At 35.8% G+C, this 26,611-nt stretch overlaps 1 protein-coding gene across 3 annotated transcripts in view; it reads right to left on the reverse strand.

Moving 5' to 3' along the window:
* Window positions 1-26,611, reverse strand: part of LOC139120869 (kinase non-catalytic C-lobe domain-containing protein 1-like) — a 133,423-nt gene that overhangs the window by 23,939 nt on the left and 82,873 nt on the right. For all 3 annotated transcript variants that reach the window (XM_070685491.1, XM_070685490.1, XM_070685492.1), the window contains 9 exons: window positions 26,105-26,255; window positions 23,326-24,379; window positions 20,395-20,494; window positions 19,593-19,749; window positions 16,716-16,850; window positions 6,819-6,929; window positions 3,211-3,358; window positions 2,719-2,901; window positions 642-863 (listed from right to left, as the gene is read on the reverse strand). In XM_070685491.1, the coding sequence (XP_070541592.1) occupies window positions 642-863; window positions 2,719-2,901; window positions 3,211-3,358; window positions 6,819-6,929; window positions 16,716-16,850; window positions 19,593-19,749; window positions 20,395-20,494; window positions 23,326-24,379; window positions 26,105-26,255 (2,261 nt within the window). The remainder of the gene's footprint in view (window positions 1-641; window positions 864-2,718; window positions 2,902-3,210; window positions 3,359-6,818; window positions 6,930-16,715; window positions 16,851-19,592; window positions 19,750-20,394; window positions 20,495-23,325; window positions 24,380-26,104; window positions 26,256-26,611) is intronic.

Raw genomic sequence — 26,611 nt, forward strand, 5'->3', positions numbered from 1 at the left:
ACGATCATATACGGGACATGCATCACGGCATTGCAAACGTTCAGCTACACCTTGAAGCCCCCCAGGTTGTTGTTTTTTGTTAATAGAGCATGCGCATTACAGGAAACCCCCAAGTTCTACAGAAAAGACTGCCCAGCTCACTTCAGATACTGATTCCTACCGTACGCATTTTGAATACATTTTACGCAAATAAAAACTCAGTTGCGTAAAATCGTACGCAAGTTTTGAAATTGTAACGGAAACGCTGATATACGGCATCACTACACCAAAAATCAGCTTTATACGTGCAGCAGTTTCGGAGTTTTTGCGTTGGATGGACAGACATCCATACATACATACATACATACATACAGACAGACATCTCACATACAGACTTTTTTCAACCATATAACCTCCCAATTGCCATATATGTATGGCAAATGGGAGGTAAAAATGGGTGATTTTCTAACTGAATGTCTGGCAGGATAATGGTTCATAAGGGTAATATGAAACCATTTCCTTTTGAGTTAGCAGGATAGCATGTGATACGGCAATCAACTGTACCAACATTGCAATGTGTACAAATGAACCATTGATTTTATTGCTTATTTCAATCATAATCTCATGAATCAGAGTGGAAAATGAGGAAAGTATCTACTTACCTGTTGCATTAGTGTCAGTTGATTAGCAAGAGTTGCAGTTAGATGTTCACTGATAGAGAACCAATCTGTTTGCATGGACTGTGATGGGAAGTACACTCCAGATGCACCCTTCCCGACCTCCGTGTTTGAAAGACAAGCAGTGACACCCACTTTACTTCTCTCTTTCTTGGATAATACCGATGATTTCTTTCTTAGACCTATTGCTGTTCTGAAGGAGCTGATCTATGATATATATAATATGGGAAAAAAGAGATTTTGTCATCCATTACGGCAATGTAATGCCTCTTGGGGTCAGATATTTGGACTCTCCAAACTTTTACAATTCTTTTCTGACTTACCACCACCTGTGGGGGTTTCATTTTAAAGCTCTTGGAGAAAGAAAAATTTTCAAGGTCTTAGTTTTCTAAAAATGAAAAATTTAACTTTCCCTCATACAATTAACTCAGGGATGGCAGCCATTTTGAACTTTAAACAGTTGTTCATGTAATAGGTACTTTGTTTCTCTTGTACCAAACTTTGCATGGTGACCCATGATTGTTATAAAAAATTTGGTAGGAGAATGGTTGAAAGTTTCATTGAGGAAAGTTTGAGCAAAGTTGAAATCCTTCACTTTCAAGGGCACATACTACCTTAATAAGGTGCTTTAAATAAATTTCTTTGTTTGCCGTCCGCGTGCTGGTACGCAATGTTAACACTATTACAAATAAAAATATCATTTTTCCAAAAGAAACCAAATAAAAATTGAGCTAATGTTAATATACTTTTGTTTATTGTCTGTGTTTGTTTTCTTTCCCTGGGTGGCTAGGTTTTTTAAAAATCCAACGACGGTAAACAAAGAATTTTCTTTAAATGGCCCAGTGATTAATATATATTACTTGTTATTTCATTCACACCATTAAAATTACATTTCAAAAACGTACTTTTCAAAAGACTGAACATTTCTCTCAAATACATTCTGCATGTTCATGCAATCACCAAAACTTAGCTCTGTGGACAATAATAACATTATAATTTGCTGGTGGCATGATTTTGAATTGCCAACCATAGACTTTGTGATATCAATGCCCTGTTATTTTCATCAGATCTGTGGTAGTGTTGTTGAACTTTGTATGAAAGCGCACCAAATGTACCAAACGACCATCACAAGAAACTTGACTCCAGATGTACTTCAGGAATCATTAACATCTCTAAAGATAAGAAAATGTCTAAGATTGTCAGATGTTCAGCAAACTAAATTGGTATTTTTTGATCAAAACCCATCCTATAAAACCCATCCTAAATAGAAATGTTAAAAGGCAAAAAAGTCAGACAGTGATTGCAACATACAAGTTTGGATATGGTTTTTGAGCAAGTGACCAAGCAGCAAATATCTTTACTGTTAATATTTGCTGAAAAATAACAACAATGAAGGTAAAAATTTGCTGCATAGCAACTGAAAATCAAATACAAAGGCCTCTGAAATGGCTATTCTGTTAATTCCATGACAAAAATAATTGTGACATCTTGCCACTTGACAAGCATTCATGGCAGAAATCAAACTAACTTGATCGCAGACATCACAAGAACTCAATAGACAAAGTTGGCTGAAAATTGTTTTAATGACTTATCCAATTGGGGGTGTAAGTCATGTAGTCCTGAGCAATCATTTGCAAAAAATCTCAAATGATAAATAATATATAATAAATAAACAAGCAAAGTTAGCTTTAATTTAACAATACACAGATATCCCTTACATGCCAAGTATGAATTTCAAAGGTGTAAGACCAGTGGTTTGTATTCTGCTTCCCAACCATAATAAATGTCAATACAAGTCTGTGTATATGTAGACTGCATTGTTATTGTTGACAAATGAATTGTAAACAACAACAGTCCACATGTTTATGTGCTTTGTTGATAAGCTAAATAGTTGGCGTTTCAACATGATTTGGGAAGAAGAACAAGCACTTGTGAGTAAAAAAGCAAAAGTAAAGGCATATATAAAAAAAATTAAGATACAGGTATGTATAGTGATAATATCCTGTGTGCTAAAGAAATGCTCTTCTGTCAAAGATAGATGCAGTGTAACCACAAAACTCACCCTTTTTGGTTTATGTGTCTTTTCAACTTCACCGTCATTCCGGGTCAATACTGAGTCATCTCCATGAGAGGTAGTAGAGCTGTCATCCATCATCATCCTCAAAGCTTTTCCTTCTTCTTCCATGTTTTGATATTTTTCTAAGATGTGCAAGAGATGTTGACCTTGTGGATCGACTGGTATCACCTACATGAATAAATGCCAAACCACATTAGTTTCCTTTTCATCACTTACAACAGACAGTATATACATATTCTTCCTGGTCAGCATTGACACCACAGTTATGTTATCGTGTTCCAATCTACACAACACTATAGTCAATGGTGATGTGGCAGGTATGACAATAATCGTTCAATGGATGGATGGACATATCACTCTCAATAATAGTCATAAATAAATACTCTGTCTGCCAAGTTGGAGTGAAATCAAATTACAATATTGTATACTTAAGAAACAACAACATAGACCCACGAAATGTTTGTTACACTGTCTTACCTTCAACTTGATGAAATCTACTAGTTCTTGAGAAAGAGCCGTATCATTCCTGAAATCTACTTCAAAGAAGCCCTCTATCCATACTTGTATGATATCCATAGCACGGCAATGTACCTTCATGCGATTTTCTTTCTGTTCCATTGCAATACTGTGATGAAGGAACGATTGTCTCATTAACACTACAAAGTGACCTCATGGTTGATATAGCTCAGCTGATAAGATAATTCAGATAATAGCTGTGGGCTGGTTTGTCAATTAAAGAAATACTAATGAACATGGGACATATTTGAATATCTGAAGCAAATTTCTGAATATGCCATAGATTATTTGGGGGGTGGAAAGTCCAACCTGTGATCATTAGCATACATCAGAGCCAGCTGCAATTGCTGGCACACTTTACTTGAGTACTTACATTTAACCATAGCTAAACTGTCCACAAAAACGTTTTGTTTCACAAAAACCAGTAAAAATTCCCCCAAAATATAAGTTCACAACGTTTATCATGATTTCAACAAAACTTAATCATCATCCCTACAAACTTGCATCAACAGCAATCGGAAAAGGAGGCTCTAAGAGGATTATTTACATCGACCAAAAAAGCAAAATTTGCTCCAAAAATACAGCTTTGCAGACGTTTTCATGATTTGGACAAAACTGACATAGATTATCCCTCCAACATTCATATGATATTTCAAACCGATCTGATAAGTGGTTTCAGAAAAGATTTTTTACAAAAATCGAAACAATTGCCCTAAAAATACAAATATATAAATTCCAGCACAACTCCCAGTAAATTGCATACCAAATTTCAAACCAATAAGACGTGGTTTCAGAACACGAGCTTGAAATGTGGAAAGCTGACAGATGACAGCAGATGACGGCGGACAGTCTCCTCTCTGATAAGCTTAACATCGCAGACAGTGGAGCTAAAATATCTTGATTTGACTTGGCCCAAGTGATACCACTTTGCACCTTTGTATTGAGCATCTTTCTACAACTTCTGTAATTTTGTATGTACATAAATGACTCAGACCATAAATGACATAAATGACTCAGACTTTTCAGGTTGTAAAAATGATACTCAGTGGAGAGTGGATTGGAGGGTTTACCAACACAGTAGACACTTGATTTGACATACTTCAACATCTGGTGGTTTCTGTCTTGGAGTGTCTGATGTTTCTTTATGGCAAAATGTCTTATATATTTCCTTACACATCTCAATGTTTAAGTTTAACATGAAAAGATGAAACACTTCTAGTTCTACTCCACAATACAAAGGACATGCGGCTGGCACCAGTGTTCTATACCTCCGCATGCCCCAGAGATCGTATGATGGTGGTACAAACAAAACCACATGTACAAACCCATATTTCTATGATTTATCTCTCTCTCTCTTTGAAAATACAATTTTATGTGTTGTTGTAGGTGTTATCATATACCTCAAGCCATGTTCCTGTGTAATGCAATGGGAAAAGACACCCTAACATTTGTGTAATAAGTTGCAATATCACGCCCAGGCACACTTTGTCCAAATATGGACAAGTGTGTGCATTTCAGAACAATCTTCATTCTGGTTACTACATGCGTTGCTATCAGCAAATGTTCCATCGTAAAAAAACTGTCAGTGCCAGATTCGAATGTCTCCTCCATTCTGATCGTACAGGTGACAGTGAAGTTAGCAAAATTGGGTGATATTTCTCAGGATTTTATAATATTATATAGTGCTCAGCCCTTGGTGTCGCGCCAGGGGTTAAGATTGGCAATGTTATTTGTATTGATTCATGATAAACTTCATATCTATTGTATGACAACTATGCCCAGTTTCCCTCTGATGAAAGCAGTTCACGTACGTAAGCTTACATGACGTCGAACCCTGCAGCAGTGCAGGTATAGATTTTCTGTAATGTGTAAAAATGATGGACAAAAATTGGCAATTTTTACCATGATAACAGCCTATTGTGTTTAACAAGGGATGTATTGTGCCATCATTATCATTGCAATGGTAACTGCACTGCCCACCTTCCACTTGCAAGTTGAAAACTATAGCGTTCTGTCTAAACATGGCAATTTTAGAATCTAGTTATTGACACAGGGGCACTTTTCTAACATTCAATCCCAGCATTCTTTGCGTATGCCCTCGTTCATATGCGAGACAGTTTTCTCCCTTTTTCTGTTTTTTATGCGTGACATTAACGATATTTTGTATCAGCGACAAGGTGGATAATGATACTTACTGGCTAATAAAAGAGATATATTTTATAAATGGCAGGTTATATGATAACAATTTGCACATTTCGTATTTGTTTATCTACGAGTACTCGAAAAAATATGGCGGCGCCTATGAAAGTGGGGTACACTTCCGGTAACTCGCAGAGTATATTATGAATCTGCGTATGCGTAGTCAGTAAGCTGCTGGCACGACTATTAAAATCCAATGTTGACTACGCACATTATTGATGATGTCTGTGTTTTTGAAAGATCTGACAGTGAACTGAATATAAATTTAGATCAAGTGCGATGATGCAACAGATAACAACCGGTATGCCAAGCCATCACCAGTCGCCCAACTTCAAGTACAGGGTCATTTCATCGTGAAATCTTCATAAAATTAAAGGCACAACATTTCTTTCAATCAAGCTTTTTGCTGATGATCACATTTTGCTGGTGGTGGATTTCAGGACAATTTCCACATATCTAACTTTTGTCATCTCTGGACATCTGTGTACCAAATATAAAAGTTGTATGTCCAGGGCCTTTAAAAAGAAAATAGTATTTAAGATTTTTTTGACCAAAAATGACAAAAATTGTTCAAAATAGTAATTTTCCCAATTTTGTCATAATTTCAACAAATTAGAAGAGTAACACCCTTGGAAACTTCCAACCCAGATTTGAGTGCGATTAGGCTGGCGATTTCGGAGAAGAACAATTTTTACTTATTAAAATTGAGAAAATTCACCAAAAAATTCAGCAAAAATACAAAATTCAAGATCTCTTCACAATATACATATAACTGTATAAGGTCCACTTACGGTACTTGTCCACTAATTTTCAAAGCAATCAAAACAGTGGTTCTTGAGTTATTATTTTTTGACCATTTTCACATTTTGTAAACTCATTTGCATAATTTTGGCAATGCAGACTTAATTTGAACAAAATCCCATCTATAGCCCAGAATGCATCCACACACCAAATACCAAGCTGAAATGTGCAGTGGTTTGCGTGTTTTTGATGTTGACGGACATACTGTACATACGTACATACATACATACATACATTCATACATACATACATACACACATACATACAGACGCCACCGATTTCAGCTTATACGATAACCTCACATTGTTATGCAAATGTAAGCTAAAAATTGACCAAAAAAATGGGGATAAATGTTTGACATTGCATGAATTTCTATTTGAAAATCTTTGTACAATATTTGTAACGACATATTTATCATTCCATAAGGTATATGATAAGACCTTTATGGCCCCGATATGGTTTTTGCAAACCTCGGTCGTACAGCGTACGGGCCCTCAGACGCTCAGGCCCTTCCACTGTAAAATTCAATCTGCAAAAACCGTATCAGGGTCGTAAAGATTAATACTCACCTGGAAGCACCGGTAAATCTACTTGTGATGAACTTGAACAACTCTTTTGAAGTGGCAAAATAGTGATACGTATAGAAAAAATGATGAAGGTATCCTTCCAATAATGATTGCCTGGAAAGAAAGTGAATGAAAAAAAAATGTTATTTAAACCACTGTAGCCTTTAATAAGTTAAGCATGAGAGCAAACTTAAAGTCTAATGAGGCAGTCCTGAAAGCAATTTCCTTTATGTCATTCTACTCTTTTAATTACCTCCATGTAATTTTTAGTTATGGCACTGATTTTACTGTTATCTAAAATGCTCTTTGTCTTCACACTAACAAATCTGAGTTGGGTCATCCCTACAAACCAGCATCAAAAGCAATCAGACAAGGAGACTGTAAGAAGATTATTTATGGAATTTTCTGACCAACAATCTACAGACTGATGTCACTTTATATGCCATCAGAGATCATATATCTAAGCACTGGTATATTACTATTTTACCACAGCCAGCATGATATACATCAATGTGAAGCACTGCCATATTTCACTTACAATCATAGTACAATAATTAACATGTAACTAATTTGTTTAAAGTTACAGCTGCTCGTCTCTACATTCAAGCATTTTTTGGCAGGTGTCATGGGCTTGTAGGTAAGTATGATGTGTCTTTTAGACATATGATCGCTGATGGCATCAGTGACATCAGTCTGTAGATTGTGACCACTTCCTACTTAGACTTACAGATTGGTATATGGCCAGTGCCACATGTGGGGCAGGATGCACTTGCCCTATAGAAACACCTGACACCACCTCTTAGTTGATTTACCAGGTCAATATACCAGTATCTTTCATGACTTTGAGTTACTTGTACTAGTACTTTGAGTTGCTTGTACTAGTACTTTGAGTTACTTGTACTAGTACTTTGAGTTACTTGTACTAGTACTTTGAGTTACTTGTACTAGTACTTTGAGTTGCTTGCACTAGTTCTTTGAGTTGCTTGCACTAGTACTTTGAGTTACTTGCACTAGTACTTTGAGTTACTTGTACTAGTACTTTGAGCTACTTGCACTAGTACTTTGAGTTACTTGCACTAGTACTTTGAGTTACTTGTACTAGTACTTTGAGTTGCTTGTACTAGTACTTTGAGTTGCTTGTACTAGTACTTTGAGTTACTTGTACTAGTACTTTGAGTTGCTTGTACTAGTACTTTGAGTTCCTTGTACTAGTACTTTGTGTTGCTTGTACTAGTACTTTGAGTTGCTTGTACTAGTACTTTGAGTTACTTATACTAGTACTTTGAGTTGCTTGTACTAGTACTTTGAGTTGCTTGTACTAGTACTTTGAGTTGCTTGTACTTGTACTTTGAGTTACTTGTACTAGTACTTTGAGTTGCTTGTACTAGTACTTTGAGTTGCTTGTACTTGTACTTTGAGTTGCTTATACTAGTACTTGAGTTGCTTGTACTTGTACTTTGAGTTACTTGTACTAGTACTTTGAGTTGCTTGTACTTGTACTTTGAGTTGCTTGTACTAGTACTTTGAGTTGCTTGTACTTGTACTTTGAGTTACTTGTACTAGTACTTGAGTTGCTTGTACTGGTACTTTGAGTTGCTTGTACTGGTACTTTGAGTTGCTTGTACTAGTACTTTGAGTTGCTTGTACTAGTACTTTGAGTTACTTATACTAGTACTTTGAGTTGCTTGTACTAGTACTTTGAGTTGCTTGTACTAGTACTTTGAGTTGCTTGTACTTGTACTTTGAGTTGCTTGTACTAGTACTTTGAGTTGCTTGTACGAGTACTTTGAGTTGCTTGTACTAGTACTTTGAGTTGCTTATACTAGTACTTTGAGTTGCTTGTACTAGTACTTTGAGTTGCTTGTACTAGTACTTTGAGTTGCTTGTACTTGTACTTTGAGTTACTTGTACTATTTCTTTGAGTTGCTTGTACTAGTTCTTTGAGTTGCTTGTACGAGTACTTTGAGTTGCTTGTACTAGTACTTTGAGTTGCTTATACTAGTACTTTGAGTTGCTTGTACTAGTACTTTGAGTTGCTTGTACTAGTACTTTGAGTTACTTGTACTAGTACTTTGAGTTACTTGTACTAGTACTTTGAGTTGCTTGTACTAGTTCTTTGAGTTGCTTGTACTAGTACTTTGAGTTACTTGTACTAGTACTTTGAGTTGCTTGCACTAGTACTTTGAGTTACTTGCACTAGTACTTTGAGTTACTTGTACTAGTACTTAATTCATTGACTGTGCAATGCTGTATTGTTTGTCAATGTCATATAACATAATCCTTGGAATGTGACTTTTGACCAATGATTTTTGGATTATGGAGGAAGATTGCTATCAGGTAATTATTTTATTTAACTGCAGGTGCTCACAACATTTGTTTGATTTGAATTCCTTCACAAACGGATATGATTGTTTACTTGCATGACATTTAGCTTTGTATTTCAAGTGATATTGGCGATACTAAAATTAAGTTTATTCAGCGCTTCTGTTACGATTTCATAATTGAATTTACGTAAGTGGGTTTTTACTTGCGTAAAATATATCAAAAATAGCGTCAATGACACTGTAGCTCCCATCCTGGACTATTTAGTGTTTGTTCTCTGGTCAGATATTTGAACATGTGTGAAAGGGATAAAGTGCATGAAGTGAAAATACTTAAATGAAATGTACTGGAGACAGTGAAATATGTTTAATGTATTATTCAGAACATAAAATGGAAAAAATACAGAATTAGATATATCGAATACTGTGATACAACCATTAACTCAACAAGTCATTGACAATGACATAGTCCCCACTTGTAATAGGAGTATTAGTCTTGATGGGGCAGGAAAATGTGGTCATTAAGAAGTATCACTGGAGTGTATATGTTGAGATCTATGGGCACATAGGTCTATGTCGTTGTTCCCAATTTGAAACACATGAGGCATGTCTAAGTTATGGTTCTAGATCGGGAAAAAAGATCAGACCTCTAGCAGTATTGGCCAGCCAAGAAATACATATGCGCATTATAAATGAGGTACAAGATGTGACATCTTAAGGTCTAATATCCTTTCAAAATTGGAGGGTATATAACTTGTGGTTACTGAAATATGCATATATATGTATAATCAAGGTCAAAGGTCATCGAGGTCACATGACATTTTGAAAAAAAAATTATATTGCTAATTAATCCCTATATGCCAAAAATCAGATCTCTAGCTCTATTCGCTTGCCCAGAATTAGATGTGTACATAATTAATGAGGTAAAGCATGTGTTGTCATAAGGTCTCCCATCCTACTAAATACAAAGGACATAGCACTTGTGGTTACTTATTTATTGACATAACATATATTTTAGGTAAAAGGTCATCGAGGTCACATGACATTTGGTCAAAAAATTTCTCTCCTATAGTTATCCCTATATACCAAAAATCAGACATCCAGCTCTATTGGCTCGCTCAGAATGAGATATGCGCATAATTATTGAGGTACAGTATGTGGCGTCATAAGGTGTCCAATCATACCAAACATGAAGGGTGTAGCACTTGTGGTTACCGAGTTATAGAAAAATATGTATATTTGAGGTCAAAAGTCACCGAGGTCACGTGACATTTTGTCAAAAAATGTGTTTTGCTAAGTTATTCTTATATACCAAAAATCAGACCTCTCACTCTATTGGCTCGCTCAAAATTAGATATGTGCATAATTAATGAGGTACAATATGTCGCGTCATAAGGTGTCCCATCATACCATATCATGAAGGCTGTAGCACTTGTGGTTACTGAGTTATGGACAAATATGTATATTTGAGGTCAAAGGTCACCGAGGTCACGTGACATTTTGTCATAAAAATTGTATTGCTAAGTTATCCCTATATACCAAAAATCAGACCTCTAGCTCTATTGGCTCGCTCAAAATTAGATATGTGCATAATTAATGAGGTACAATATGTGGCGTCATAAGGTGTCCCATCATACCATACATGAAGGCTGTAGCACTTGTGGTTACTGAGTTATGGACAAATATGTATATTTGAGGTCAAAGGTCACCGAGGTCACTTGACATTTTGTCAAAAAAATTGTTTTGCTAAGTTATCCCTATATACCAAAAATCAGACCTCTAGCTCTATTGGCTCGCTCAAAATTAGATATGCGCATAATTAATGAGGTACAATATGTCGCGTCATAAGCTGTCCCATCATACCATACATGAGGCTGTAGCACTTGTGGTTACTGAGTTGGGACAAATATGTATATTTGAGGTCAAAGGTCACCGAGGTCACGTGACATTTTGTCAAAAAATTGTTTTGCTAAGTTATCCCTATATACCAAAAATCAGACCTCTAGCTCTATTGGCTCGCTCAAAATTAGATATGTGCATAATTAATGAGGTACAATATGTGGCGTCATAAGCTGTCCATCATACCATATATGAAGGGTGGTAGCATCGTGGTTACTGAGTTATGGACAAATATGTATTTTGAGATCAAAGGTCATCAAGGTCACATGACATTTTGTCAAAATATCCGAGATATATGCGTGAACGGATGGACTCACGGATGGACGAACAGACGGACATGACCCAATCTATAAGCTCACTGGACTTCATCCGTGGGGACTAAAAATTGTGTCACTGCATCCTTTTTGCAATATGAATACGATGAGAAACTAAATTTTTATTTTTCGTGGCCTTATACATGGGAGTCTATGGAGATCTGCCTTATACATGGGAGTCTATGGACGTGTAAACTAAAATATGCAAATTTCACCACGATTTGCCCAAATTTGGGAAAGGTCACTCCTATGCACTTCCATACCAAGTTTCAAATCAATCGGACTTGTGGTTTCAGAGCAGGAGATTTTTTGACCAAAAATGGGAGAAAATTACAAAAAAATTCATGAAAAATAGCAAGTCCAAGATACTGACCCAAGATGTGCACAATCATTTCATGTCAGCCCAAAGTACTTGCATGCTAATTTTCATGTAATCTGCTCAGTGGTTCTTGAGTTTTTTCAATTTTGACTGTTTTTACATTTTTTCACTTAATTTGCATATTTTTGGCAATGACAACTTCATTTGAACAAAATCTCATCTACAGCCCATCATCCATGTACACACCAAATATCAAGATGAAATGTACAGCGGTTTTGGAGTTTTTGATGTTGACGGACAGACATACAGACATACAGACATACAGACACACAGACATACAGACATACAGACATACATACATACAGACATTTCCCTAGCCTATAAGAATAGCTTCCATTGCCATATATACATATGGCTATGGGAGCTAAAAATGCGTACACTATTAGGACCTCGAAATCAGTATCGGCAGTAAGTTGGGCAGGTTTTTTTGTAGAAAGGGGGGTGGAGGGTGGAAGTTTCCTTTAAAGGCCCATGAGCTGCAACTCTTCAAATTTGTCCAACCTAAAGATACAGATGTACAGATGTTCACTGAATTTTGCAAATTGAACGATATGGTCATTAACTATGACGCAACAACGTGGCAGCAAGAAATTGAACAGATTTTTATTCGTTTTAAATTTCCCGCCATTTTCAAAATCTTGCCATGTTATGTGAAAAACGGAGAATTTTTTGTCAAAGTTGATTGAAACCCTTTCCTGTCCTTTCAGTCGGTTGCATCATGTTGAATTTGTAAAGATTTAAATGTGTACACACACCATTTTGCTGTTTATCATCACCCGTAAACACTATCCAAACAACATGCAATGTAATGACCATTAACTGTATTGTGTTACCAACAACAAAGACTCGATCGATTTGTGAATTTTTTGCCTCTGTAGAGTCATTGTCTGTGCAGAACTGATTGACATGACATTTTGTGATGATGAAATACAATGTTGCATGGAGATTTGCCTTCTGCTAAAGTCTAAAATGTTGCAACATCATGATAAATATCACAAGCAAGCAGGTGCACATGTTGTATTTTTGTCCTGCATTCAACAACGTTCGGGCTATGTATTTTGGCCAAGTACATTTGTGTTATGGGGGTGACATGTCTCAATGCATATAAGTTTACACAGTCGTGATTTTTTTGCATATTTTAGAACAATTTTGCGTAAAATACACAGGATTTTGCATTAACAGAAACACTGGTTTTTAGGACTCCAGAAAATATGATATAACAGAGGCTCTGGTATGTTCAAAAAATACTCCCCAACCAGTTTATGATATGACTCATCAGAATGCTTGGATGTTGACAGACAGAAGTTGCTTCTAAACTGTCTTTTAACTGGAATAGCTCCTCAGTCTATAAATAGACTGACTGAGGAACTAAAAATAGTGACAACATCACTGTTCGCTCCCATATAGTTATAAAAACAAGTTAACAATTGTATGAAACATGGACATACATGTACAGACAGACTGACATACACAGACTGGCACAGAGTGATGACATTGACCCCAAGTGTGCCTTGGCCCATGGAGAGTGATAAAGATATAACAAACAGCTGAATGTAATGATAATAGTTAAGTATAGGCCTATACAGGCACTGAGAGTGAATATGTTACAGCAATTTGATCAGTTTCTTTTCCTTTTCTACTTCTGTGATAATATTTAAGACAATCAATCTGCAAGGCAGTTTATGTATTGACAAATATGTTATCTTTTACAAGCACACAGTAAACTGTTCTTGATTTTTCATTTACAATATTTGACATTGACTGAAATACATAACATGCAACCAATGTTTACACTTTGTGCATACACCAGATACATGGAGAAATTTCTACATAAAATCATTACTCAGAAAACTCTATACAGGGAAAAGTAAACATTGTTTTCTTCCAGAACAGCTGGTGCATCCACATCTGGAACAACTTACAAACTTAACCAAGTACACAAGGATGATGACACAAGAGAAAAAGTTAAACTGTGGTGAATTTGACTATTCCTTTCAAATCCTTACCTAACTTGACATCTTAAAAAAATACACTGCATGGTTAATTACGCACAAAAATACATCGGGGTGGACCATTTGATGAAAGATGGTGTCTGGAAGATTGATGAGGTACATTATCTTTTTTATCTGATCAATTGTACATTCATTTTTCCCCACTCTCCCACCTTTTCTTTTCGTCAAACCTTCTCTGGCTGAATTTTTTATTGGCATTTGTTTGGAATTTTTTCAAAATCTGCCAGGATTTTTTACCGCATTTCAACACCAAATAAAGTTAAGCATATCAAATGCTTACTAAACCACCACATTATATACTCTTAGTTCCAGTAGGTATAAAATTACCAAAAAAATCTTAAAAATACAAAATGAAAGATATCCCAATAAAACTGACAGTTTCACAAAGTTGCCCCAAAAATTCAAAATTCCGGATTTCAACTTAATTTCAATATATCTTATTAACAAAAACCCTAAGAACCGGTTTACTAAATATCAAAGCAATCAGACTGGTAAATTTTGAGAAACAAATTTTTTAACCAAAAATGAGAAAAATTGCCCCCCAAAATACAAAATTGCAGATTTCATCCTAATTTTAAATATATCTAATTAACATAAACCCTAGGAACCTGTACACTAGATATCAAAGCGACCAGATCACAAGTTTTAGGAGAAAAATTTTTTGACCAAAAAAGGCAAAATTGCCCCAAAAATATATAAAAAAAATTGCCAGTTTCAACATACCTTCAATACATTATATTGAGATTAATCTTAGATACCTGTATACCAAATATCAAAGCTATCAAATCAGTAGTTTTTTGATAAAAAATTTTTATAAAAAATTGGGAAAATTGCCCCAAAATTACAAATATGACAATATCAATACAATTTGTACAAGCATGACTGAGGTCATTCTGAGGAACATGAATATGAAGTTTCATAGCAATCAGACGAGCGATTTCAGAGAACAAAATTTTTTGACTAAAAACTGAAAAAATACCCTAAAAATACAAACATGCAAATTTCATCCAAATTTTTGCACACATACTTTAGAATACCTAAAGAAATCTGCATACCAAGTTTCAACCAAATCTGACTAATGCTTACTTAGTTTTAGCCATATGCAGGATTTTTCCTTTTTTTCCCCTCATTTGCATATTTTTGGCACTGACATGTTCATTTGAACAAATTCACATCTCCACCCCTAGGTGCACCAAATACGAAGACAGTAGGTGCTACGGTTTAGGAGTTTTTGATTTGGACGGACATACATACATACATATGTACATACATACATACATACATACATACCTACAGACGACATTTTTCCACCTTATACGAATACCTCCCATTTGCATATATACATATGCATATTATATGGGAGCTAAAAATGAGAGTTCTGTGTTGTCCATAAGAATGCAAAGGCAAGACCATTTTTTTTCTGACGTAACAAATACTCATTGGCCATTGTCTTTCACCATTCCCTTTGATATGTATATTAATTCACCAATGGGTTGTCATGTACGGTAAGAACAGCTCTACATATAAGTTGGCACCGATGACTGCACTACATAGTAAAAAGGTTTTATGAATTTCTCCAATAATGGCTGATGTTAGTTACAAGTTCATATCAGATATTTACATTTGTGTTGCAAGGAATAAGATAGACCTCCCCACATACAAAAGATAATAAAACAATTATTTATATAAACAATTTTTGTAGCTTTGGTTGGTTGAATTTCAATGAAAGGGACTCTGTTTCAATGTGGAATGATAAAAACCAGAGCAAGGTCAATATTGCTTTTAATACAGTGTTTTGTCATTTCTATGATACTGATGAGATATGAGAAAAATAATTGCACAGAATAGTAGGCTGAAATCAAATGTCACACTGTCACTTGGAAATTTCTGTCTTCTCCAACTTACACCAAAAATTCAATCTCCCATATTAGTCTGCGGGATTTAGTCAAACCTTCTGGCAACATAAACTTTTGCTGGCATGGCATGGTAATTTACATACCAAACACTTGACAAATTACTTAAAAAGTGGTCTTCCTAAGTCAGTCATATGTTGTTATGATTGATATCTGTATGAAGTTTCAACAAATTTGAAGTAGTCAATATTTATATCTCTTCAAATAGAAAAATCATTAACCCTTTGAGTGCTGTAATTTCGCCCGCCAAAATTTTTGTGTAACATTTTACAATTTCTATGAAGTTTTCTGCAAGTTTTTTGATAATTTTAGACGAAATGGACAACACAGTTCATTTGCTACAGGTTTTTATCAAAATTTGGCAAAAATTCTGAAAAAAGTGGACTAGTGTATATTTTATAAAGGTGACAAAAATTGACTTTGGCGCTCAAAGGGTTAATATGCACATTACCAAGTAGTTAATATGGATCTGTTAAATGTCTGTCATGACTACCATATCTTTACCTGTATATCATTACAATTGTGAACAGTTCAATGTTTATAGCCAAGTCCTGCTAAATATACATTTCCTAAAAGTGACTTTCTGAAAGAAGCAAATTAGTAAAATCATGGATATGATATGCAAAAAACCTTGATACTGTCAAATGTTTCTGTCAAAAATGTCTGTACCAACATTTGTCAGATTTGATACAGTCATTCTGAGTTGATCTGACTTGTGTATGGTTGATAATGTAATAAACATCAGATATGCAAACCATACCTGCCACAAGCCAATCCGTTCTTGCCGTCAACACACACACAATCTGTGAACAATATTCTTGAGATATCATGCCGACAGATGAACATACATACGCTAACACACAGACGGCAGTACAATAGCAAACGTGAACATGTGAGCTAAAAATGGGCAAACTATCAAACTATCGATCAACATGCCATAATCGTTTAAGAGATTTAACCTTTGTACGATGAAAAGTACTGCAGCATACCTGGCAAACAAATATGAAAAGAGTCCTACTGCAGCATACCTGGCAAACAAATATGAAAAGTACTGCAGCATACCTGGCAAACAAATATGAAAAGAGTCCTAATGAAGTTCCAGCTTGGAGTATATTACCGTCTCTGGAAGAATGAAATGCTAATAGAGGATTTTCATTGCTTGGTTCTAGCTGTATTAGTCCATTGCCTGTGTCAGTACTGAAAGTTGAAAACAACACATGAGACTGCTTTAGTTGAAACATTGAGAATAATGTATATTTGTAACACTTTGACAGGCTGTTTTACAATGTATATGACTGCATTGTGACATCACAGTCAAAGCATAGATGGATGCAAACTGCACATACAGGGAATTGACATTGCTAGTAAGGAGACCAAAACATTTGCTGAATTAATCCATGGTTTCGCTAATGAAATTTGAAATGTTGTTATTGCTTCAACCCACAAATGTGCTCAGCAAAAACATACAATACTATCATACTAATGTATAAGCTCTCTTCAAACCTATCACCTTTAAAACTTCATTCCAATTTGATTATTATTGCTGACTAAACATCTGTCCAAGGATATTTTACATGTTTGAAGAAATCAAAATCTGTACATGTACAATGATGTATTTGATGGAGTGGAATTGATTTCAGCTATGTCTACAGTTATATATGACAAGATTTCAGTGAAAATTGTATTCAATACTTCAATTGCAGTCTTTGTGGGTTCAAAACAGATGTTTCAATTTCCAGGTAGATATATTTTTATGCAGTCGTGATCTGATGTAGTTGTGAACACAGGTTTCAGATTTGCCATTTTTCCGCCAAATCTTTCGGGATGTGCCCACATCAAATTTTTAGGTGTTTGAAAACTTTTTGTAAATCGATTGCAAATATATAACGATATTGTGGCAAACAACTTGCAACAAACAGAGAGACAATAGTGTAATAAGTCCTACTTGTGAAAATGGAGCTCAAATTGCACAATACAAAAGTAAATACATTTATTGTAATCATAATAATAGCAGCATAGAGGAAACCACTAGAAAAAGTGCCTCTCTTCCTTGTTTGGGTGTGGTTTTGAGGGGATCATGCAGTGCTTATATTTTCATGTGGATGTTTAAAATAAAACATATTTAAATAAACCAGTCACAACAACTCTACAAGCGACCTAGCGGCCGATATAGCTCCGCTGTGTTTATGTAGAGAATAACTATTTTTGATACATGTTGATGAAGAAGGTGGAAATCTTGATAGCTCAATGCAGTGGCCGGAAAAAAGTGGCTAAAATAGCTGCAAAAATACACAATTGAAGATTTCATCATACTTTGAATATATCACACAGTGTTTTTGCTAAGGTTGGGGAACATTGGTAAATGATTTGGGAACCTCGGTAACATTTCTACTGTCCTCTGATTCTGATTGCATTGATATACCAAGGGGAACCCCAGTAAATGACTGGGGAACCCCGGTAACATTTACCGGGGTACCGGCCTTAACAAAAACACTGTCACATCAGATCATCCCTAAGAACATGTCAACCAAAGCTATCTGATGAGTAGTTTTTTGAGAGTAAAATTTTTTGACCAAAAATGGCAACAATTGCCCCTAAAAACAAAGTGCAGATTTCATCATAATTTCAAAAGATTAAATTTGGTTCATCTATAGAAACCTGTATACCATATTTCAAAGCTGTTAGACCAGTACTTTTTGAGAAACACATTTTTTGACCAAAAATGCAAAAAAATTGCCCCAAAAATTCAAAATTGCAGATTTCATCATAATTTCAATAAATACTTTTAAGTTCATCTATAGAAACCTGTATACCAAATTTTAAAGCTATCAGATGAGTAGTTTTGGAAATACACATTTTTTGACCAAAAATGGCAAAAATTGCCCCAAAATTACAAAATTGCAGATTTCATCATAATTTCAATAAATATCATTAAGGTGATCTGTAGGAACCTGTATACCAAATTGCAATGCTATCAGATGACAACTTTTGGAAATACACATTTTTTGACCAAAAATGGCAAAAATTGCCCCAAAAATACAAAATTAAAGATTTCATCATAATTTCAACAAATATCATTCAGTTCATCTGCAGGAACCTGTATACCAAATTTCAAAGCTATCAGATGAGTAGTTTTGAAAATACACATTTTTTGACCAAAAATGGCAAAAATTGCCCAAAATTACAAAATTACAGATTTCATCAGAGATTCAATATATATTACTTAGTTCATCTGTAGAAACCTGTATACCAAATTTCAAAACTATCGGACCAGTACTTTTTGAGAAATACATTTTTTGACTAAAAATGGCAAAAATTGCCTTAAAAATGCAAATTTGCATATTTCTCCACAATTTGAACAAATCTGAAAAAGATCATCCCTAGGGACATATGTACTAAATATCAAAGCTATCTGACTGGTAGTTTTGAAGAAGAAGATTTTTAAAGATCTTTTTACCAAAAATGACAAAAATTGCCTTAAAAATACAAATATGCAAATTTCACCACGATTTGAACAAATCTGACTGAAGTCACCCTAAGTCAACTGCATATCAAATTTCAAAGCAATCGGACAAGCGCTTTCAGAGCAGAAGATTTTTTTACCAAAAACACCAAAAAATGCCCCAAAAATACAAATATGCAAATTTCACCACGATTTGAACAAACTCAAGTGAGGTCACCCCAAGTGAACTGCACATACAATTTCAAAGCAATCGGACTTGCGGTTTCAGAGGAGAAGGCAATTGTTGACGGACGACGACGGAAAATCAACCTATTTGATAAGCTCCGCGTCGCTGACAGCGGAGCTAAAAACTGAGACTACTGACTCAAAGAGATTTACAACAAAATATGAAAGATACTCCACAGCATCTAACAAATGAGATCACATATTATGAAACTTTGGATTACGAGTTTGCTGTCAGCAAAAGTTAGACTTACCAAGATGCTAGGGAGTAGAGCAGTTTGTGATCTAAACCCCATTGTTCAGCATACAACATTTCAAGATGTCTCTTTGCACTTTCCAAGAAATGAACTTTCTTGGCCATCTCCTCAATCTGTTTACTAACTTTGGGAATCACGTTTCTTTGATCAACACCTAATGAAGGTAGACAGGATTTGGATATATTAAGCATAACCGATACTTGATTCATGTGTGCACTTTGCAATTCTATACCAGCAGTCAACGATGAATAGTTTACACATTTCAAGGAAAGATGAAAAAACTGGTTGTACAACTCTATAATTGAATCAATTTTCATGAGAAAAATGAAAGGTAAGGTATTTATCGTGCACAAAGCTGGGGAAAATTCTTAAAAAGACAAATTTCATTCTCATCTGAATCAGAACTACAAGAAGCAAAGCAAACAAAAACTAAATGTTACTTTTTGAGGTGATTTTACATGAAAAGAGACGAGTGGAAAAAACAATTCTCTAAATATGAAAGATAACAGTATCACACATAGCAAATCACATGTACCTCATAACCACATATCAAAACAATCTGATGATTACTTTTCAATTTCTTCCAGTTCCTTACTTTTACTCAGTAGCATATTTTGGGAGTGAACATATTTCATGCAACAAATCCAATCATATACATGCCAAATATTGGCTCACACATGTGGTTGTTCTCAAGTTTTTATGATAACAAAGATATATGTACTCGTAAGCATTCTGACATTTAACCATGTCATCAAATTAGTTCGTCAGGCTGATACATCTTAAAATAGGAAGAACGTACCTGATCTGCCTTTGCCTTTTTGAGATTCCATTAACTTCCTATAAAACTTTTCTGATTTAGCTTTCATCCTGCATTCAATCATAAGCTGCTGTTCAACTTCCTAATAATATGAAGAAATTCCAAGTCACAAACAATACGGAGATGATGACAGGGCTGAGTAAGTTACATGTATGTTGTTTGCAACCTCCAGCAATTCTCGACCGCGGGTCATCCGGGTACTTGCAGTTTTTTACGTCATTTTTGCGTCACAGCGCCGTGAAAACAAATGATTGAAGTTCGGATTTTCGACCACCAAAGCAATATTCAAAGTTTCAATATACATAAATGACATAACTTTTTGTTCTGCTTTTTTCCCACACAATTTCTGTATCATTCGCTCTTCTGTATCGTCTGATCTCCTCATTCACCGCACTCGTATGCATTTCACCTACTGACGTCACTCCGCGGTCGAGAATACCTTTTACCTGATGATAACACTTTGGATTTTCTGAGTCACCTTTAGATGAACATGTATCTACATGTTGTAAGGGCTACAATGTTTCTGTTCATTACTGATTGTTTGTTGAACATTGACCCTCCTTCACACATCAGTCACACAAATCTATTGTAAAACAATCACATCATACAAGTATTTGCACTGAAGAAACCTACAGCTCAGCTCATTCTCTGTCTTCATCAATGGATGGCTACAAACAGTGTGATACACCGACTGTATCAATTATTGATATAATTCTGCAGTGGAGCTACTAGACTTCCAATCTGCCTAAATTCAATATTAAGAACTGGTAATCAGAAGCAGTTTTCACAATTTAAAGAATGTTTATGGTATAGTTTAGTGTTACAGTGTGAATAATACTTCAGTTGGAAATGAAATAGCGGGTGCTTTCCATTTTTATAAAAAATACCGCAATTATACGGTGTCGCTCAAATTTGATCAGAATTGGTACATACCAGTATGGGTACCAAAGATCAACAATAAATGTTGTTTCTATCCGTTCAGTGCAGGAAAATTCTATGTTGATGTTATGACAATGATTTCTGCACAGTACAACCAGAAAAACAACAAGAAATATTTAAACCAGAAAAACAAGAATGACAAAAGTAATTAAGGTCTGAAACTTTAGGTACTGGAGGTCAACTTTAGCAACATGCATAGCAGAAAGGCAGCTAGCCCCCCTTAGTTTGACCATAGATGGTCTTCCTCCCCTCTACTGACGGTCTTCCTCCCCTCTACTGTCTATGGTTTGAGCAGGTCTGTTAATATGTAACAGTTCATAAACAATGACAGGAAATGACTCAAGTCAGTGGAGTAAGCCTGTTTCAAGCCTGTTTCAGAATTTTGCTTTTTCTTACCTCATTTGCACATTTTTGACACTGATGTGTTCATTTGAACAAATTCACATCTCAACCCCTACATCTACCTGTACACCAAATACTGAGACGGTAGCTTTGGCGGTATGGGAGCCTTTGTGTGTGACGGACATACATCCGCACATACCCACAAATATACAGACACTTAGACTCATCATATAAGCTCTTTTTGGTATTTATATATAAAACCAAATATGAGCTAAAAATACCGCAATTATACGGTGTCGCTCACATTTGATCAGAATTGGTACATACCAGTATGGGTACCAAAGATCAACAATTAATGTGCAGGAAAATTCTATTTTCCGTGTTATGACAATGATTTCTGCACAGTACAACCAGAAAAAATACAAGAAATATTTAAACCAGAAAAACAAGTTGACAAAAGTTGGACACGCTGCTACAGAGAAATAGATGTTTTGATCAAAAAAGGGCAAAAATTGTCCTAAAAACACAAATATTGAAATTTCACCACTTTTTTAGCAAACCGCTTCTCAGCTTGTCAAAAGATGACCTGCAACATTTCGCGAAATCTATCAGCAATATAAATCACTGGGCCATATGTATGTTGTAGTTACAGCACGCAATCTTATTTGCGCTAGTGATATGGATGTACAAATCCTCAGACAGCGTCGAACTAAAATAAATTATAAATCTGAAAATTTACTCAGAAAAAAAAATTAGCACAGCTTTTCTTATTTGAAAAAAAATTTTTTTAGAAATTTACAATTGTAGAAAAATGTTCACAATTTCATTGTGACCACCCCTTCCCAAGATCTAATGGTCCATCCCTTAGTTTGAGCAGGTCTGTTAATATGTAACAGTTCATAAACAATGACAGGAAATGACTCAAGCTCAGTGGAGTAGCATGCTGGCATGCCAACACTCCTGAACATTTGCAGAATTTCCCTTTTTCTTACCTCATTTGGACATTTTTGACACTGATGTGTTCATTTGAACAAATTCACATCTCAACCCCTACATCTACCTGTACACCAAATACTGAGACGGTAGCTTTGGCGGTATGGGAGCTTTTGTGTGTGACGGACATACATCCGCACATACCCACAAATATACAGACACAGACGCCACTCAGACTCATCATATAAGCTATTTATATATAAAACCAAATATGAGCTAAAAAATATTTCAACCTGTCACAACAGTTGTATATATGAGGTCCATGAAACATTGGGTTGAGCTAGGAATTTCTATCTGTGACCCTCTTCCCCCCTGGAATCAGCTGTTTTTCACTGAGAAAGTGACAGAGCTGTGTCATTGCTGTAACAATTTTCAGTATATCATCAAATGGAATCATCGTGTATTGATCAGTCAGTCTGCTTATTATCTCCAGGAATGAGTGCTCCTAGGTGTCTCCTATGTCACATTGACATTAGTAGAAAGAGACTCTTGAGGGACAAAGATGATGACATGTGAAGAGAGTACATTGTTGGTAATTTAATTTGCATTTGTTGATGATGGGAGAACAATAGGGGAATGGCAACAAGACGTAATATGTATGACACCATAATATTTAACTGTAATGTGAATGGTACTCACAGAAAGCTTAGCTTCAATGCTTTGTTGCATGTCTCCTTGTTGAACCAGCTGACCAGTGTAGTCAACAATTAGTGGATCCACACCATCAGCATCAAAGAACATTGAACTCTTAGGTCTGGTCACAAGCAGTTCACTGGCATTATCAGTCAGTGATACCTGCATGGAGACATTATCTTCAGAGGAAGTTGCCTGGTATTCTAGTGCTGACACTGAAGATGATGCACTGCTACTTGCAGAGCTGTTGTGACGAGACAATGTCTTTGACAGAGCTCTTCGTAGATTTCCTCTTTTGGATGAGGAACCTGAATCTGTGTCACTGAGGGAACTCCTTGGTCGAACAGTTGCTGGGTTTAACAGTGGCGATTTCCTTAAACGGTGGGACTGCACTTCTTGCATGTGTTGTGCATCATCATAGCTTTTCACCTGGATAAACCTCGTTCCAGATGACGTGCTGTCTAGGCTCATAGTTGATTGGTTTAAGTCATCAAATTTATCAAACTGTGTTAGTAATTTCAAATTAGTATCATTGATTTCAAGTGAAGGCTTATCTGTATCATCTGAATCTGAATTTAGTGTACCTGTTTGTGACAAACTCTGACCGCTTTCACTGGCTGTAGTCCTATACTCTACATTATCCTCATTCTCAGTTGACAATCTTTGGATCAGATCTGTCAAAGAGTCTTCCTCTATCACATTGTTCTCTTCCTCGATTGATTGAGATGACTTCAAATGATTTACATCAATTTTCTGATCTAGTGTCCGTGACACTACAGACTTTTCAAGTGTTCGCTTTTCTTTTTCATGTGTAAATAACTTGGCATCTGCAACCACTTTAGATTTCATAACAGCACTGGTACAACTACATGTTGATGGCGTTGGTGAGACACTGGTTTCATAACCAAACAGCAAATCATCAATAACGTTGTTTTCATCATCGCTGTTGAAAGATAATCTGCCTTCCTCATTTGTAAGTGAGGCTATGGCTGCTGGCGTGATGTCAGCTACACTTTCCACAACCATTCTGGTACGAGATATTGGCCTTGGGCTACGTGATCTGGAGATGTGAGAAGAAAGATCTAACAATAAATACAAGTACTGATGTTATGAGGACATATGCTATTCAGGAACAATCTCTCTGGTTGAAATGTTTTGATTCTGGATGGGTGTATATAAATTTAAATTTGCTGGCAACTTGATGCATAGAATATTGAATGGCAAAATGAAACTCACCATTCAGTATGTCTATGACTTTCAAACTGGTCATTCTATCGACAAACATGATGGAGTTGTGATGCAGACTTCAGAGGCACCATATGTTATTTTTCACCTCAATCACTCAATTGCAAGAGAAGAGTATGAAATTTTTTTTTAATCAGTCCATCATCCAACGGGCATTAGTCGCAATAGAGGATGACATACGCATAACCCACAAACCCCCAATGGAGCACTGAGGAGTAAAGTGCCTGGCACAACACCGTGCTAGAGTCTCGAACTCACCGTCGTTTGACAGTGAGTCCATACTCTGGGTCTTGAACTTGGTCTCAAACTCACCATCCTCTGATAGTGAGTATGTTACCCTGACCACAGGTCCACAATGCCTCCTTGAAATCATGGTATTTGGCTTTGAATTTTCAATTGACCCCATATGCTAAGTTAAATGTAAAAGAAAGAAAGAAAAGTTGAGTATTCTTGCTGTATAAGGACTTTTGAGCAGCAAAATTTTGGACATCTGAACTTCAACATTACTAGCTACACGGCTCATGTGTAATTTTTGGAGACTGGATGGAAATGTCTATCAAGGCCGAAGTTTTCATGGCTCCTGCTACCTGATCGCCAGTTCGCCAACTGCAACAAACAATTTTGAATGGCTAGTACAAGGTTAATTTGGCAATCAAGTCATCGTTGATGACACAGTCCCCACTTGTTCATGGGTACTTTGATTTCAGGTCCTCAGAGAGGATAGAGTCCTCTTCATTAGGTCTGTGATAAAAATACTTTTGAATAAATTTGCTTGATACATGTCTGAGTTATGGTTCAGGACATGAAAAAATCATAATAAAATGGTCACACAGCGCCATATTGGATCGTATCACAAAACACATCAATGTGCATCTGTATGACAAAGGTCAATGTCCTTGTACCAACTTTGAATAAAATCTGTTGAGATATGCCTGAGTTATGGCTATGTACATGAAAATATCATAACAAAATGGCTGCACAGCAGCCATATTGGATCGTATCACAAAACAAATTAACGTGCATATGTATGACATAAGTCAATCTCCTCGTACCAACTTTGAATAAATTCGCTTGATACACGTCTAAGTTATGGTTCCGGACATGAAAAAAACGGTAACAAAATGGCCACACAGCGGCCATATTGGATTGTATCTCAAAACAAATCAATGGTAATTTTGACAATACTTAATAAGGTAATCTCCAAGAAGTTGCACATTGAATTTGACAGTTATCAGACCAGCAGAATCATACCATAGAAGAAGCTGTTTGCAAAAAAAAACAGATATAAAATGCTAATACTTTCGTGTCTGTAAATTGAGACTTTACTCAAGTGACAGCTGAGCTGACAGTAATTTTTGTTCTTGAACTGAATCCATGTTAATGTTGGTTGCAAATGTACCACACAACTGCTTGCTAGAGCAGTACATAGAATAGAATGCTGGATAAACTTTGCTATTCCAAAAAGAAGTATCATTTCCATGATGTACAGTGTGGATGACAGACCCCCAGGATAACAGATTAGTGTATGGTCTTGTTTTACCTTTTTGGTGTCTTAACCGGTCTGTGTCCATTGACAGCTTCAAATAATTTTTCTAAAACTTCCTCTTCCCAGTAGAGATCACAGAATTTTTCACTGATAGCACTGCTAAAGGTAGTCCACTTCAACTTTGCTAATGATGTTATGTACTTCGCTAGAAATTGAACAAAAAATCTGTGTTATTGCATTTATCATTCTATGCAACCAATAAATTTCATATTCCAGTAAAATTGGTGGTTGTAGTGTTCCTTCAAGCATTCATCAACATAAATGTGTCAAAAAGAGTATTTGGAAAACTAATTTGTTTTGAACTCACTTTTGACATTTTAGATGCACTTTTGTTGACACATGGTTTCCTTGATTGCTTGTAAAACAAATGAATCAAATGAGCTCATATCCAAAGCTCAATTTATTCAAATTTCCCAGCGTTCCTCATTGCACTTTCTGAGTCATAATCACAAGACCTTTTCATCCATTCTTGTAATCAGCGCCGTCTTGCTGAGCTATCAT

The sequence above is a fragment of the Ptychodera flava genome, chromosome 20 (genome assembly GCF_041260155.1).
Source record: "Ptychodera flava strain L36383 chromosome 20, AS_Pfla_20210202, whole genome shotgun sequence".
NCBI lineage: Eukaryota > Metazoa > Hemichordata > Enteropneusta > Ptychoderidae > Ptychodera > Ptychodera flava.